Below are 18,674 nucleotides of genomic sequence, written 5' to 3' on the forward strand. Positions count from 1 at the left end.
CCATTTTGAGGCAGGAACATATGGTATCCCTTGAAACCCTCAGGTTCCCATCATCAAAAATCCTTCGGTGGAGAGCATCGCCCCTGTACATCCTCAGGATTTCCATGGAATAAGATCAAACAAATATGCACTTTTAACTGAAGGACACAAAAAGAAAAAGAGCACTCTGACAAAAGAGTCAGCAAAAACAATGAACAACATAATTAGATTGCAAAAACCTTTTGGGTATTGGGACCATCCAATATGGAATACATAAAAATGATATATGAAATATTTAAAGAAATGAAAAGTAATATTTAAAAATGAACTTGTAACATAGCTATTATAATGACATGGCAGATTTAATAAAAGTAGATTAAATTTAGATTTACATTTTAGCAATGAAAAATATATTTCTTGAAATTACTACTTCAATGGATAGGTTAAATAGCAGATTAAACACGATGGAGGGAGAATTAAGAAACTGGCAAATAGATCTGAAGAAATTCCCCAGAAGGTAGCTTAGAGAAAGAAGAAGACAGATGATACAAAAGAGAGGATAAAGGATAAGGAAGCGATGAGACGATCAAACCCACCTCCAAAGTGCTCAGAAGGTGAAAACAAAGAGCATGGAGACAGTCTGACTGAATAGTACACTTATCCCGTGTCTGGAATTTCCACCATAATCTTCTTTGCTGTAAATATCTTCCCCATATGTATTTTACTGACAATATTTTTGCTGCGTAACTACTTGCCTTAGTCAATTTTGCCTTAAAAGAGAAAAGAATTGGCTAATTGTTTGGTTTGATACGTACAATATCATGACGGATGATGGTGATCTGCCCCAAGAGTTGGTTTCTCATTTTGAAACACACTGCACTGGAGGAGAAAGAGGCCAAGCGCCTGGAAGGCACAGAGGTGAAGCTGCAGAACTTTGCAGTGTTTATCAATGGACATGTGACAGTATGCTAAGAACGAACGAGAGCTTAGGGCTTTCACAACACAAGGCAGAGACCATCTGCAAATATGCATCCTAGTATTTGGAAATTGATATCTGTCTTAATGAAGGAAGAAATTTTAGTGAAAATAACATTGGGATGCTGAATGAGGAGGCAAATCAATAAGAAAAAAATGAGTAATACTATGAACAAAAGACTTGGAAGGCAAGTGGGCAAGCGCTGATGCACAATCCACAAAATAAAGTTACCTCAACCTAAAGCTAGTAAGGTTAACGATTTACTTACAGAATAAAAAGGAAATACTGAATATTACAGAATGTGCTAGATTCTGAGCTCCTTGGGAATAGAAGGCAGTTTTTTTAAAAAATTTGTATCATTTTAGTGCTCAGCACAGGCCATAGAATATGGTAAATTCACTACAAATACATTTAGGAAGGCTTAGAAAATGATGGATTCTTTTCCTTAGTCTGTGTTTCATGCTGGGCCCACACTGAAGCAAGAAAACTAAGATGTGTGAATTACATTCTTGATCTTTACACAAATACAGATACTCAATTTGAAAATGCTTAATTGAGGTAACTGTGGTTACAGGAAAGACACATCAACCTGAAAACATAACTATGACACCGTCAGTATTTTTTCTTTTTGAACTATGTTGTTAAGTGAAATAAAATAGATGGATTAGTAAATATCACTGAAGTTCCCCCCAAGCAAGTGTCCAAAAGTTGATTAAAGTTGCATTGGCAATCCTGTACTTAAAAAATTCAAGAGATTCTGAAAGATGTATTTTTCAAGATACTTACAAGACATCATAAAACCAATGGAAAAGAAGTCTCTGGTAACTGATTGCCTTGGTTTTTAAAACAGCTCTTTGACATAGTTTGCTTTAATGAATGAGAAAACTTGTAGAACTGTTAATGGTTTTTATTCAAAATTCGTATCTTAAAACTTAACAAAGGGAGAAGAAACAAATACTTTTCTTTGTGAACTTTAGAGGATATTTTTACGTGACCCTGAGATGTTGGTGCAAATGCAATTCACTAAAAAACTTTGAAACAGGTTAAATCCCTTCTGCAATTTTATTAAGTTGCTTGAATCACTTCTTTGCTTCCCTGTCTGTATCATGTTTACCTGGGACTTACTGTTTCCATGTTAGACCACATCTACTCTTTTCTATCATGTCAATTTGCTGTAATCAATCTTTTCCCCCATACCACTGGTTTTGTCAGTTGAGTGACAAAGATGAACAATGGCTTCCTAGATCTCAGAAAAGCAGCAAATGTTCACGAGAACAACCCTTTGTGCACAGAGATTTAAATCCTGGTTCTACAATTCACGTACCAACTCCAGATGCTCTCACTCCACCTTCCTCCCCAACATCTTCCTTCACCACCAGCACCCTTCCCTTCCTGGTACTATAGAAGCAGCAACAGCTCTTACCTCATAGGATGGGTAAGAGAGTAAATTGAGATAATATATGTAGAGTTAAACCCAACATCTGCTACATATTAAGGGCTCGGTAACTGCTGGCTCTTTTTATTAAATTAGATGCAATTTTCATTAAGTTGCAGCAACTATCCATGACAGCTTGGTCCCAGGAATCTTGTCACAATAAAGTATGTATGTACCTCTTCAGGGCATCCGCTGTCCACCCAGTCCTGCCGATGGCGATCAAACCCACTGGAACATCTTCAGAGAAGGCCACGTTGCAGATCAGAAAAGAAAGTATGGGGTGCGGAGTGGGTAGGTAGGGGGAGGCAGACATTAAAAGAAAAAGGTTGGTAAGTAGTTAATTCTCCAATTTGCACAACATACTTTCTTCTACAGAACTGTTAGCTGGAGCATCGGAGAAGCATTTACAGAGTTCTGCGTAACCACTCACTCCCTAGGTCATCATGCTGTTACAGCTGCAACAAATTACTCCAGCAAGGTTCTGTACACTGTGCAGAACACCTGGATCCCCAGGCAAAGATAAGGCCTGTAGCTCTTCTCTGCAGTTGGTTTTTCTTTTCCTCATACATATAACTTTTCATCATCACAACAAATGGATACACATTTTTTGTAGGTATTTTCCCAGATTTCAGATCTTCTTGTTTGTTTTACTTAAATGTTAAAATTTAAGACCTGTAGTCACACAGACTCTTTCTCTACTGTACAGTAAGAGGTTAATAACTCAGGGTGTTTGGGGTGTTCAAACCCACACATTCTGAAGAAAGAACCGGCCCTTGCTGGCTCTTGGGAGATCAGCCCTAAGCCCTTGGGATACCCTTGGGGATACGAGAGTTTTTGTCAGTCCTGGGTCTTGGGTTATGCAAGAGAGTTGTCACTGACAATACGATTTATGGTGAATGTCTGTTTTTATTCGCCTGGAGCCCTGGCTCATGCGCTATCAGTTTGACCCCAGGGGCCTGGAGATTAAAGTCAGTTGTGGAGAGTTTCAAACCTACATGATTGGCCCTCAGTAAAAACCCTGAACACCAAGGCTTAGATGAGCTTCCTCGGCTGGCAGTGCTTGCTGTGTGTTTTCCCAAGTAGTTGCTAGAGAATTAAGTGCAGGCAGCTCAGGGGCAGGATGACTGGAAGCCATGCCTGGTCCCTCCTGGACTCCACCCTACGTTCCTTCCTCCTTTGTTGACTTTAATCAGTACACTTTTGCTGTAATAAATGGCAACCTCGAGCATAACAGCTTTGCTGAGTTCTGGGAGTCCTTGTGGTGAATCAGTGAGGCTGAGTGTGTCCCTGTGGCTCCCGACCAGCACTGTGATCAGGTCAGGTCTCCAAGGTCAAATTCAGCCAGCCCTGGGTTGATGAGATTTTGCTCATGCCCTCTCTTTTTCTTGACTGGAATCATGTTCTGCCCTCCGTCCTGATCCAGCTCCAGTCCATTCACTTTTCAAGACCCAGATATTACTACCCTGAGCTCATTCTGATAACACTTTATTACTGCTGTGATCATAACTTACGTTACTATTTAACTTTTCTCCTTTATATAAAGTGTCATGGCCTTATATCTCATTTACCAAACTTGATTGTGAATATTTAAAAGTTAGGGCCAGTGTCATATTTGACCACACCGAATATATCTGACACATGATTTCTTTTTCACATTAGAAAGGTTATGTATTTTGCCAGTCCATGAATATTAAGGATTTGCATTGCCCCTGAATTTTAATACATAAGTATATATTAATACATAATATACATAAATCTATATTAATAAATATTAATTTAAATAGATATTTATTTTTCAAAATAAATGGAGGCTGTTCAACTTTTGTCTTCTATTTTTTTATCGTGCTGCTTCACAACTCTTTTTTTCATTTGTTTTGTTTGTCCACGTGATGATTTCTCCTAAGAATCCTTGCCAGAGATTATGTACCATGGCATGAATGAGAGCACAATTTAATTCAAGTGGAATGTGAAGAGCTCACCTGTCAACAAAAAAAGACCCCATCTCTCATTCTGCCTGGACATGATCCTTTAGAGCTCAGCTATTTTACACCTACCATCTGTGTTGAACAAGCCTACGTGTGGAATAAACATCAGTGTGCGATTTGGCATCCTGAGTTTGAGATCCCCAGTTGGTCAAGGACATCTCTGGTTACCCAAAGAGATTCTGATGATTGCAGTTAATTCCAGATGAGTTAAATGGCTGTCCTTTTTTTTTAATCCCTTTCAAATTTGCTTAAATTTTGAAAAATATACTAACATTCTCTTCTGCAAGATGGTGATATCTCAGTTTTCTACAAAGAATATATTCTGGGAGCCATCTGACAAGTAATTAAACACAACAGGTAATTTTTTAAATGCAGTTTTTCTTTACTTACTCTATTCCAGATGTATTCATAGTCAGTGGGAAATAACAACTTTTGCCTTGTATTATAACAAGACAGTACCAAATCTTAAATTTATAAGTCAATTTGATCTCAAGTAATTAGTCTCTTAAATTGTTACATTAATCCCAGGGAAAAGGACAGTAATACTGCAGTTTGTTTGAGTTATTAAATAATCTCCCAGTTATAATGTGTGAAATTAGGTTCTACTGAAAGTATGTGATTCAATTAAGTAATCCATTCATTTATTAATTCACAATTGCTTATTAATTGATCAGCAGTTTACTAACTGCTAGGTGGGAAGGACTGAGCATGGCAAAATAAGATTTGGTTTGAAAAATTCACACATTCTTGTACCTCACAGTACCTTAAAAAATTAATACAATGGGATCCTGCCTTTTCAGCATTTTATTTTATAACCCAGTAATTTAAATAACATCGAAAACCAATAATAAACCAAAGGAGATGTGTGTGTGTGTGTGTGTTGTAAAAATCATTAAGAAAAGTCACCCTTCTATTACTTCTGAATTTTAAATAAATCCAAAATCACTTTTGAGGACACCTTCCTCTTTCCACTGAGCTGCTGTGTTGTTTTGTCTAAAACATCATAACACTAACCGTGCCAGGCGCTTGCATGAGGCTTTCCCAGTGTTACCAAATAGGTTTGTGATCTTAGGCAGATTATTTTTCCTGTCTAAACTGGTTTCCTTATCTGTAAAATGAGGTAAGGGAGGTTATGTAAGGATTAAAAGTAGAGTGTTTCATACATAGTCAATATTTAGTAAATATCAGCTGTTTTTAATACCTAAGTAATGCCACTGTAGTTTGTATACAGCAAGGCCAAAAACTGTAGGATTTTCGCTTTATAGACAGGATTTAGAAAATGTTTAGGAATTAATGCTGTGTACCATGTTAATACGAAATGTGTTTTATCCCTAAAGTTCCTTATCATCATGTTTGGGAATTAGTATTATAGAATCTTATGAGAGGAAAATTTAAGTTGCTCTCAAACATGGACCCAATCGTTACTTAATATTTATAAGTAGAGATTATGTGGTTTTGTAAATATTCCTTAAAAACTGATTTCAGTAAAGTCTGAGCTCCTAACTACAATGGGTTTCCCATGTTTTTATTTTCAGGTTATTCTGTTTCCCCTCACTATCACCTAATTGCAAAACAAGTTGTTAGGGAGTTATACTTCAAGTTAATTGTACTATTTTCCAGTCAGTTTCAGTGGAATGTTGATTTCAAAGCCCTCAGGAATGATGTTAAGCGAACCCTATTAAATAAGGCAGCTAGAAAACAAGCAAAATTCTCCTAGCAGAACCTATCCAATCCTGAGATGAGAGTGCAAATCTCATCTCGTCTCTAACTGATCTTAGTTTTGTGGAAAGGGTTTCAGAAATATGACTTATTTTGCAAGAGTAATATATTCAGGTGAAGAAAATAAGTGTTAAAATACATACATAAGGATTAAAAATGAAGTGCATGGCTTTCTACCCAACTGAACACATGTCATTTCAACAGTGAGATGAAACATCTACAAAAGAGAATTTAGGGGAAAAAAAAAATCACAAAATCTTAAGACCTAGTCAGGAATTAGTTTCAAGATCAGGAGTCAGCAAATGTTTTCTATAAAGGACCAGACAGTAAATATTTCAGGCTTTGCAGGATATACAGTTTCTGTCCTAACTACTCACTTTTGCTATTGTTGCTCAAAAGCAGCCACAGACAAATGTATAAAAACATGGGCGTGGCTGTGTTTCAATACAACTTTATTTACAAAATCAGGAAATGGGTCAAATTTGGCCCACTTGGTTTGGTTTTCTGCCCTGTTTCAAAATAAAGATCTATAAAGTTCTGAAGACTTCAAAATACCTCATCAAAGAGCCTGATGATTTAAATGGTCCTTGCAACCTTACATGTATTTATTGGTGTGCTGTCTTAATGGAAAAATCAATTGTATGTTTAACAAGTTTTCTTGCCATAGCCTGCAAAAGTGTAAAAAATAATCCTACAGCACCAAAGAAATGGAAATATGCTTTAAAAAGAAGCAGCAGTATTTTAGATGAGAAACAAGTATAATGATAAACAGCCATAATTATAACTAATAACAAAATGTATCATAAGATAAAATGAGTAATAGGACTATGGAGCTGTAAGATATCTAAAAATTATTTTGTTTTAAAACACTTAAAAATTTAATTAGAAGGTAGGCCATAAAATTTTAAAATATTGATTATAATAATCATTATTGTCAATAAAAAGTGAGTGAAAAAAAAATCGTATCTTATCTCCTATACAAGGCACACTTGTTGGCCCTAATCAGCCTCAGGCATGAGACAGAGGATTTCACTTCTAAAAACTTTTCTCCTAAAATCAAGAAAATTGAGCTTAAAGTTTTTCAGGGTTTTCATGCCTGAACCACTTATTACATAGAGCTCTGGGAATGACAGAAGAATTTAACTACACAGTAATCTATTATAGAAACAATATTGTAGGATAAATTAAGAAATTTTCCACCACTATTAACCTGCAGAAGTATGGAGTATGTTTTCTTTTAATAAAAGATTTTGATGTTCCCTTTAGCTCAGAATCATAATCCAGTGCCAAGGGGAATAGTTATCTGTAGAATGCAAGGACTTTGCTTTGGAAATGAGTTTCAATTTTTTTTTTTTTTTTTTTTTTTGGCTCAGGGAGGTAATTAGGTTCATTTATTTTTAATGGTGGTACTGGGGATTGAACCCAGGACCTAGGCATGCACTCTACTGCTTGAGCTATACCCTCCCATTTGGAGATGAGTTTTAGATGGAAAACTGGGATCAAATCAACTGATACGTGATATCCAGAACCTTGTCATTTATACACGTGGCATCTGGCAGAATTGCAGGTTTTATAAAATAAAGGCTTAAATTTTCTTTAGATTTCTAGAATCTAGAGCAGCCCCTCATAGATGTTTAAAAGCATAACAACAACTTAAGGGTTTTTATCCCTCCAATTTTCATCTCTTATTAAAAATTCACATCTTTTTTCTTTTGGTAAAAAGAAGATACTTATTTTGCTTACAGGGTTTTATTTCCCCTATCTTTCAATGAAAGATATTTTCAAATAGGAAAATGACTTTTGTAATTAGCTTTTCATGCTAGAGTTCTTTCTTCCTCTGAGCATCACCTCCTGACGTCAATCAAGTCTGTTTTCAGTTTGGGGGTGTGTATGGTAGGAAAGAATGTCACTGGAAATCAAGTGACATTATTTTAGGTTTATCTGGAAATAAGCTAATCTTCTCAGAAATAATTCTGATTAAAAGCCACTGTTGACATTAGCAAAATATCCTCATTCTTGCACTGTGAATGTGTTAAGGGAATGAAGGGCATATAAAAGTAGACTTAAATATGCCATGAACTTGTGATGCATAAAACAGTTACACACTGGACAATCCAGTAAAGCCATTTTAGGGCAAAATAATTAGTTGTAGTCCCAGCATTGAAACTTTCAGCATGTTTTAACCAGAGAGGTGCCCGCTCTACCCAGATTATTAGATATTTGAGTATTCAGCTTATATCTATGTTAAAAAATTGCTTAAAATGCTATTTAGAAGGGGCAAGAGAATGAAGTATTCACTCATATGGAAATAGTTAAAAGCTATTTGATTCAAAAGACTTGGACTGACTTGCTGAAATGCTAACCTCACAGTAAAATTCAATGTTTATCTTTGCCCCCGCCTAACGTTTAAGTGCTGCTAGGGAATATTGGAATATGCTGGCTAAGGCATATTTAAATGACGCAAGTTTGGCTGTGTATCAACTTAAATAATCCTTCATAACAAAGCATCATATAATCTCTGTATTCACAAGTTTAAGACCTTTGTTTGGGCATTGTGTTTGCTATTTTTTTTTTTAAACTAGCAGCTGCTGAAGTAGTTAAATCGGAATTCCTCAATGACTTCCAGCTTTGGGCTGATTCACTTGCACAAAGTTGGATGTGAATGCCTTAGTAATGTAAAGTATGCAATTTCAGAAATCTTCCATTCCATCAGAAAAAGAAAATTACTCCAATATAGCCTTTCAAACTTTTGAAGTAAACCATACTAAGAAATAGAGTTAACATCAAGTGTTTAGACATGTTTATATCTGGGTATGTGTGTATGGTTTGTGTGTGTGTGTGTGTGTGTGTGTGTGTGTGTGTGTGTTGAAACTAAATATTCATTGTGATGCATCTTTTTTTTTTTAAACATCCAAATAAAGCACAGAGATATTTTGTGTTCCATTCTATTTCATTAACAAAAATACTGGTTGCAACCCACTGGATTTTGATAGCATTCATAGCATGACCCTTCTGAATTTCAATCCTCAGTTTGAATAATTTTAATCATATTTATGCTTTAAATAGCATTGCCTGGTTTGTAAAATAATCATTTTAATAGAAAATTACAGAAAAGTTAGAAAAACAGAAATTAAGTAGATAATATCTCAGTGCTAAGATTTTTTGTTAGCTTGATTTCCTTATCTTTATTTTATGTATAATTACATACACTGTAAATTAATTAATCAAACTGGAATCATAACATGTGATAATTTGCTTTTTTACAGCTAATATGACAGTCCAGGCATTCTTCCACACCCATGAATATTCCTTGAGAGTTAATTTTTACTGACAGCATATACTCCATTGTACAGCTCTATAAAAGTTTTATTGTATAATAGACTGGACAGTTGTTAAAAGAGTAAATTCTATGAGTTCTCATCACTAGAAGAAATTTTTTTTTCCTTCTTCCCTTGTTTTCTGTATTTATATGAGAAGATGGATGTTAGCTTCAACTACTGTGGTAACCATTTCACAATATATGTAAATCAAACTATCATGCTGTAAGCCTTAAAATTACACAGTGAGGCATGTCAATTATTTCTCAATAAAACTGGAAAAAATTATTCAACCTATATATGAGTATATGTATGTCATTTTAACCCTTGTAAAAATACATACCATCATCCTTTTTGCAATTTAATGAATTAAAAATGATATACCGTGTTTTAATTAGCATTTCTCTATTATAGGTGAGGTTAAATGTTTAAACCATGTTTATTGACTGTATGTCTCCATCTTTGAGTGTATAACTCGTTTCTTTTCCCTGTTTTATCCAACTGGGCTGTTCTTTTTTTATAGACTGTCTATAAAATAAGAGTATTAAATCTCTGTTAAATGTATCATCTGCCTGTAATTTGCCATTCAATTCTAAACATGATTTTTTTGACATATAGTGGTTTGTATTTTTCTGTTGTGGTTTTTCATCCTTTTCTTCAAAGTTTCTTTCTTCGCTTTTTTGCTCAGAAAGGCCTCCAGTACTTTGGCATGAAGTAAAATTTGCCATAGTCTCTCCTACTTAGCTTCTCATTTCATTCTTTACTTTCAATTCTCCAATCTATTTTAAATTTATTTTGGTATATGGCGTGAAGTTAGGACCAAATCTAAAGAGACAATTTTTATTCAAATTGATGGCTAGGAGTCCCACGATCATTTGTTGAATAAGAGATCTTTACCCATTGTTTGGAACTGCATATTTTATCACATAATAAACTCATATGCTAAGGTCTATTTCTGAAATTGTATAATCTTCCATTGATTGCTTTGTTCCTTTTTGTATAGTTCCTATAGTGACTTCATTATTACACTTTTATCTAATGATTTATCTAAATCTAGTAGTTTAAGTCTGCCTTCATTGATCCCATTTAAAAATTTTTCTTGAGTAGTCTCACTCTTTTATTCTTCTCTGTGATTTTTATAATTGCATTCTGATGTTCCAAATAATAATGTTTTTGATAGAACTGATGTGAAAATAATTGACATCTTATTAAATTCTATCTTTCCATTCATTAAAATGTTTATTCAGGTGTTCATTTAAGGGTCTCATCAAATTTTCATTGTTTTCCTTGCATGGAACCTACACATTATTAAGTTTGTTAGTAACTATTTTACTGCTATTTTTGCTATTATTAAGGAGCCTTAATCATTGCATTTTATATGGTTATTTCTGACATGGAAAGCTATTGATTTCTGTGTATTTTATATCTGGTTCTTTTATAAATAATGTTTGTGCTTCTTTCCAATACTCCTGTCTCTTATTTGCTTCTTTTCTCTGTGCATTAACCAGAATTATAGGATTCTCTTACATAATAGTGCAACACTTGCCTTCTTCCTATTTTAATGGGAATGTCTCTGGGCATTAACATTCGGTATATTTTTCCATTATTTGAAATAATATTTCTTATTGTGTTAATATGTATCTTTATAGCTCAGTCTGCTAACATTTTTACTTAGAAAAAAATGTTGGATTTTATTAAATATATTCCCATCTATCAAGTTCACTCAATGATCTTCAATACTGCTGCTATGAATGGCATTAATAGATGTCTTCAAACTAAAAACCATGTTTGTATTCATGGAGTAAATTCATTATTTGGCCATGTTTTAATTATTTTAACTTTGTGAGCTATTTGTTTCTTAACTTTCAGTGTTTTAAAATTCTATACTCATAAATAATACAACATTTCTATGAATAATCTACAGCTAACATCATAAATAATGATGAAAAACAATGTTTTCCTCCTAAAATTGGAAACAAGACAAAATGGCTACTCTCACTACTCATCAACTTTGTGCTGTACAGTTTGAAGAGGCAAAGAGAAGTTAGAACCCAGGGAAGTAAAGCTTTAGCAAAATAGTCAAATCATTAACTGCTTCCTGCCCTTTGTCTTCCTTGTACGAATGCAAAGTAAAATGAGAAGCCAACTCATAGCTGGATTAAGTGGCAAGAACAAGGATGCCACAGCAGAGTACAGGTTTACTGAATTGCTGAGACTCCAAACACCCCTGGTTAGAGATACAAAGTAATATTTGCTATGATGTCAGAGAGTTGAAAAGCTAGTGATTTCAGTACTGCAATGACAAAGTCAGCGAGAACTCAAAAGAAAATCTTAGGGTTAAATGTTCAGAACCAAGTGGGTAAATTTTTTTAGTAGTCTGGACATTGTAAGCTACTAAGAAGCCAAAAATTGCAGGTCTTCCTCTTCTTAAAACACTGGGATTAGTATGTATCACCTAATGAAACCAGACATCTATGGTCACTGAGCAATCCGTCAATATAGTCAGTTTAAGAAATGATCTGCTCTAGGATTTCCAGAGGAAGGTAGCTCCTGGGGCTTAGATGAGACTGAAACTCAAACAACAACAAAGACTTAATGTTCTCATCTGCTTTCCACAAACTCCTTTTCAAATCATTTCCCTCCAATTTTTAACATACTTAGTTTGCTTGCCTTCTGTTTAATTGAAGTCCCTTTTACCATCCCAGCTGACTCACACCTTCTTGGAGACTTAACCCAAGCTGGTGCTGGCAGGGGAGGGTTCTCTGATGATTAGCCTTCTCCCACGTGCAACCTCCAACCAAGATTGCAGCACTCAGCTTGAGGACAGATCATTTACTCTCTGATAAAAGTTACACAATTAGAGGTGAATACAAAGCCAAAGGCTATTCACATTTAAAATCAAACTTGTTATCCCAACATTATGAAGAAAATATTTCTTCTTTGATCTTAAAGATGGCTTTGGCAACTTGCCAGAATCTGGGTGAAAACACATTTCAACAATTTGGCTCCTTATTTATGAAAGATTTTCAACTCCTTTAGTAGCGCTGCAACTCTTCAAATAAGATGCATAGTAATCTGAGGCTGCGGTACGGTAATTGAAGGCAGATTATGGTGACAATTAAATAGTTCATTTTGTTTCTTTAAATTATATATACATGAATAAGATGTCACATAGTTTTGATTTGAGAAAATAGAAGATTATATCTATTGGTAGTTATTCCTAAGAGCAAAATGATCATTTTGTAGCTTTTAGAATATATGCCCAAAGTGAGGATTCCATTCAAGAAACAATGCTCTTTTTTCCACCTAACTGGGCCACTTCTGGAGTCCTGCATCTGGGCAGCAGTCTTGCACATCCTCAAGAATTTGGGAGCACTGCACACTGTATCGCATTAGGAAGGAGAACTCCCCTGCCACACTCAACTCTCCTTCCAAATTCAGGCACTAAAAGCAATCAATCTCTAAACTTGAATTAATAATTAACCTGGTTCATAATTTTTCAACATGCTACTAGGGCACTGCCAGAAAAAAAAAAAAAACCCAATAACGTTGTCTCATTTACTAGGGTGTAAAGAAAAGGAAGGGAGTAGAGGTCACTGACGTTGTTTGAGCATGTAGAGGACGTGTGTTCAATAACTGTCAATTATATGATTCTCAGCCCAGTTGAGCACTGTTCCTTACAATTATCCCCCATTTGAATAATGCAAAAGCTGGAGGCTGAATTATTTGGTGGAAACAGCATGAGCTTTAGAATCACATATGTAAAATTGGGTTCAGGTCTTCATTCTGCCGTTGGTTGATAGCGATCCATCTCCAAGTTATTACTAGAGATTATTGGGTGAGATTTTTGGTGAGTTATTATTGGAGATTCGATTTCTGTCAAATGGAGATTGTAAAATCTACCTTCACTGGGTTTTGGTAAGGATTAAATGAGATAATATAGATGAAGCTTCCTTTCAGGGTTTGACATAGTAAGTATTCAGTAAATATAGGTTACTTTATTCTTTCTTACCATCCACAGCACTGAGCACAGTTGAAAAGTGCTTATTGGGGGGAAAAAAAGACATTGTAACCTGATCTATAACTGAAAATCTATATAATATCCTCCAAGACCTGACCCAGACTCTTTAGCCACAAAAGTTAGGGTTATAAGACAAAGAAGAGAAATCTTTTCTTTTTGATGAATGAATTCTTCCAGAATCTAAAAACCCCTTGCCCAGCATTCAACTTTGCTATCTTGGTAGAACAGAAGTGAGAGTTGAGGCCTCAGGGAAAGAAATAAAAAAGGAACCAAGATTCCTCCTCATGGCTGTGAGCCATTGAAGCAAATACTCAGTTATAAATAAAACTCCTGGATGTTTCAGGATTCCAATTTTTGACACTCTTTCTTAAAATTTCTTGACCTCCTACCAAATAGTATACTCAAATGGCAATTTCAAATGCATAGAAGTGGACAGAAAGAGCAGTGACTTTTACTTTCTTGTTGGCTCAGTAAAAGGAACATGAAGTCTTAGGGGTTTAGGTGCGCCATGCCTCTAAAAAATGCTATCCTTTCACTAATAAATTTTTATTCCATGGTGCTCAGATGAATGGCTCCTGGTCCTTCAGAGCTGTCTGTCTTCCTCAGGAACAACAATGATGCATGAATCAACTCACATCTGTTTTGCCAAGATAGCAAAGTTGGACCTGGGTAAGGAACCAGAAATCCCTTTGATGAGATGATTGTCTCATCAAAGAAAGATCTGTATCCTAATTTATTTTTTTTTTTACCATAAAAAGTTTTAGAATTTTAGTTGGAATGCTGAGATTTACAGAGGAACAGATAAAGATGGTATTTCTAGTTTCTCAGAGAAACAGCACAAACTTTTCTCTACCCTCGTTTTGAACCATAAACATTGAGGAAAGAACTATATAAGGGAATGAAAGAGACCGTTACATTTGCCACAATCTCTTCAGGAAGAACAACCAATAAACTGTCCCAGACCAAAACAAAACAAAAATCTCTTTCTCTCTCTCTCACATTGCTTATGACAAAGTGTTTCTAATCACAGTGCATTTGGGTCCTTGCAAGTGATCTACAGAAAGAATGGGTGAATTAGGAAGGTCAGTATTTTTAAATAGGAAAACCTGTTTTCCTATTTATAGATTTTTAAGCTCTGTCCAGGGTGCAGGATTCAGTTTTGCAGAGGCTTCAGTGATTGCTGTGGTCAGTGAGGAGGAGATGGGAGGGCTGGGCTATGAAGCCCCCACCAGATCTAATTTTATCTGTTTTGTATTTGAAGTTTCATTTTTCAAAAATGTTTTTCCTGCTTAAGAAGAAAAAGTTTGAAAACCATTTTATTATATCATCCTATTAATTAATTTAGGCTGTTATCATTATATTTTACAATGTAATTAAATCTTTTAGACAAGCACTATGAGCTCATTTAAAATATTGACAAGGCCCTCAGAAAAGCAACTTTTTCTCCCTGTATGTCCCTAGAAGATGTAATTTAAGGCATTACAGTGCCAGATAATAATACCCGAGTGAATGTTATAACAAACAGCAGAACACTGCCTTTTAAAAGATATTTGTTTAATGATTTTTGATAGTTCATTTCACTATCTTTCAAGAGATATCATATCTGTGAGATAACTTTTCTAAGATCCAGGTCAAATCAGAATATCTGTTATACACATGGGGTAGTCCATATTTGTTTATATTAATAATTCAAACTTGAAAATAGTAATTGTTCCATTTCATCATTTTGATCAAGGAACATTACATGTCCCCATCATTTCTCCAGCTCATGGTAAATTCAGCTTTATCTTCCAAAGTTTTAAGGGTGATTATTCCAAGCAGAAGTAAATTGATTTTGGTGGAGACACTTCCAAGACTTCTAGAGTTTGCTGCAATGTTATGCAAGATGGTTTCCTTATTGTTCTAAAACTGCATGTTTAAGAACTTTGAAATATATCTGTATCTATCTATCTACATCTGAGTTCAATTTGCCTCTTGTAATCTAGGTTGTAATATCAGTGCTTAGAAAGTAATGTGTATAATTTTGTAGTGGCTTTTAGGATACATAAAGCTTTGTTTTCTTTCTAAATTTTTACCATTATAAATCTGTAAGCTCACCTGGAAAGGTCTGTTTCTAAGATGGTAGCTGGCCCAGGTCCTTACGTATATTACCAACAATGTGTTAGTAAATTCATTTCACTTTAAGGAATGATTCTGGTCATAAAAGAGTGTTTTGCTTCCTTATTTCCTTGCTTTATTCTCCATCAGATTTGTCAGGCATATGAAATATCAAATTACTAAGTGCTAATTCTATTAGAGTTTTATGCAGCTCATGTGTACAAATGTTCTATGTCTTATTAAAGGCAGCAGAAAGAAGGATTTTAAGAATTTGGGTGTGAAGCAATTTTCTGCTTCATAAAATATAGTTAGTGTCACCTTATGTTAACAGAAACATTCCTGGATGTGTAGTTTTATCTTCAGATTTGCTTTTAATGAAACTGACTTAGTATCCCAGAGCACTTCTCTAACCCAGATAGAAAAAAATTTATAGCAAAAGCTACATAAACATATGCAGGATGGATGCCCAGACCTGAATCTTCATGATATTGGCTCACAAGACCATTCACTTCCACATTCTCAAAATCTTTTCAATTATTCATTTTCAAACACTATTACATTTAGTTTGACCTGGTCCTTCATTTACTGTCTGCTGGTTCCTTAGGTGACTGATAATCATTCGAATTACTTCCTTTATCCCAGGGTCACCGTTTGCTTCATTTAAACCCCTCAAAACCAGATGGTCAATATTTTCTTCCAAAATAATTTATTGTGAATACATGTTTTACTTTTCTTATTTTCATCGACATTTGTTGTATGTCCTTCATTTGTCTGGCAAACTTTTCCTGTAAAATGCCAGACAGTAAATATTTTAGGCTTGTGGGTGTTGTGGTCTCCATCACAGGAACTCCTTGATGGAGAATAACTGAACCAACCTGAGAATTCTAGCGCTGCCTTAGATCCTGAGTACAATGCAGTTAAAACTCAGACAACAGCAAGGACTCCCAGAATGGGGTGACTATGTAATTTATTGGCAGGATGACCATATAACTTATGGGGTGAATGACTATGCTTCTGAGAGAGAAAGGAGTGGGGCATTGGGACGATGAGGAGACTGGGCAGGTGGCGCCTCGGGGATGAATCTAATCTCAATGCTCACAGATCTTTCTAGTTACAAATTCTCTGCTCAACTTTGGCAAGTCTTTTCAGTCAAGTTTTCTAGGTTACTTGTCTCCTACCACGTATGTATTCTTGTTCACTTTATTTTCGATCATCTAGGTCTATGCTTGCATACAAAAAGTCTCTGAAGTCTTTTATGACCCTTCCTCTGAAATACGGCATCAAGAATTCTTCTCTTGTTTCATGGACTGAGTCCATTTTAATTCCATCTTCTGATGTCTTAGTAGAAAACCTGACACACGAGAAAGTGATGCAGGACTAATTCTCCTATATGAAACAAGCTCTTCAGACACCATTTTTGCTGCATGCAACCTTAATAGATTATTCACAAATCTCTTTTTTTCCACCTTGGGAATTCTATGAAGGTGCTATTTTTATTACTTTCTTCAATTTACAGTTTTTATTTTCTTCATGAGGACTCTATCTTGCCAATCACCCACTTTGCACGAATATAAGCTCAATTATTGTTAAAGGAAACTTTATATGTATCTTTGACAACAAACCATTCACGTAAGTTTTGAACACAGGTCAGTGTTACTGAGCTAATAAAACCCTTTTAAGTAGGCAAGGGAAGGGCTTCTTCCACTTCCCCAGTGGCCCTGCTTCGGATTGCTCACCCAGCATGCGAACCTTCTTAGCAAGGCCACATGCGCCAAGCGTAGGCATGGAAGCCTAATGGAGGAATTTCAACTCCAGCATTGATTTTTTCCCTTCATCTCTCCAACCACCCATCCTTCAGAACTTTTTTATTTTAAATCCTGGCTCCACTGATTACTAGTCTCGTGACCTTGGCTAAGCTTCTCAACCTTCCTAATTCTCATTTACTTAATCTGTGAAACAAGGATGTGTTTGCAAAGACTGAATGAGATAATAGAAATGAAAAGACTTTAGTGGAAGTAAAGGCTCTCCTGTGATGCCTAGCACACGGTAAGTATAAAGTAAAAAGCAGGTGTTAAAATTATGTGGAGCATCTCCAAAGGTAAGGCATTCTTGGCCTTGAAACAAGCCCCCTGTACTTTCTTTCAAAGCTCATGTAATTTAGCAGCAGCTCCAGCAGAAGGAAATGTGGGCAGATCCTGGGTGCCAGTGGAGTGCAGAGGAGAGAGATTAATTCTGATCAGGGCACAGGTTGATACAAAGATCTTCTCTGGTGGTCAAAAGACATTATTTTAGGAATATAAAATCTGTGTATTTTTAGGAGAGCCTGTCATTAGCAATTGTTGCAGACAAGGTCAAGCTACGTGAAGAGAGGAGTTACCCCTTGATCATTAATTGTGACTGAAGGGAAAATTCTAGAGCTCAGGCGAAAGAGAAAGTGGCTCTCTAGGAAGGAGAAAACAAAAAATGAGTCTCTTTAATCCAGAATCAGCCAATCCATTTTAGAATACTCCAGAAAAGAGAAAAAAATCTGAATGCTAATCTTTTTTCAACCAATAAATCACTTTTATCCTGAAGTTTCTTCTTTGTTTTCCCTGATAAGGTATACCAGCTCGGGCAGACTGTCCTACAATCATATAAAAAGGTGCATCTTTAGAAGAACACTATTTAGATGTTCTTAGAACTAAAGAAATAACAAGATAAGTTTACATGCATTGCTGAATGACTGGATTTCCTGAACTTTTCCATGAATGACAGAATTCCTACCATAAAGTTTCCCTCAAAACTCTGGGCAGGGCAAGATTGTACCTCCGACTCAAGACTTGATAGAAAATAAATTCCTTAGAACTTAGAAAATTGCACAGAAATCTTACATAGCATGTTCATATCAAGAAATATGAAAGAATAATATTTCAGCTTTTCTGTGAGACAAATTTTAGCAGAAAGCAGAAAACCAGAAATTATCTCAATGACATTTTTATCATTTTCCTATGTAAATATTGAAAGAGCTGGCTTGAGTATGAACATACTATATTTTGAAGGTTTTTCTAAATCTTGACATTAGCTTCTTAGCAAAACATAATCAAACCATAAACTAGTTTTATTAAACGCTCTCTTTTGACCATTATCAGTCTTTTCATTATAAGAC

General features: G+C 35.3%; 1 protein-coding gene across 1 annotated transcript in view; it reads right to left on the minus strand.

Annotated features, from left to right (window-relative positions):
* PLXDC2 (plexin domain containing 2) overlaps nt 1-18,674 on the minus strand; it is a 324,630-nt gene that overhangs the window by 53,664 nt on the left and 252,292 nt on the right. Inside the window, exon 10 of the mRNA XM_032473563.1 lies at nt 2,567-2,627. Coding sequence (XP_032329454.1) covers nt 2,567-2,627 — 61 coding nt within the window. The remainder of the gene's footprint in view (nt 1-2,566; nt 2,628-18,674) is intronic.

This window comes from Camelus ferus, chromosome 35 (assembly GCF_009834535.1).
Source record: "Camelus ferus isolate YT-003-E chromosome 35, BCGSAC_Cfer_1.0, whole genome shotgun sequence".
Taxonomy (NCBI): Eukaryota; Metazoa; Chordata; class Mammalia; order Artiodactyla; family Camelidae; genus Camelus; species Camelus ferus.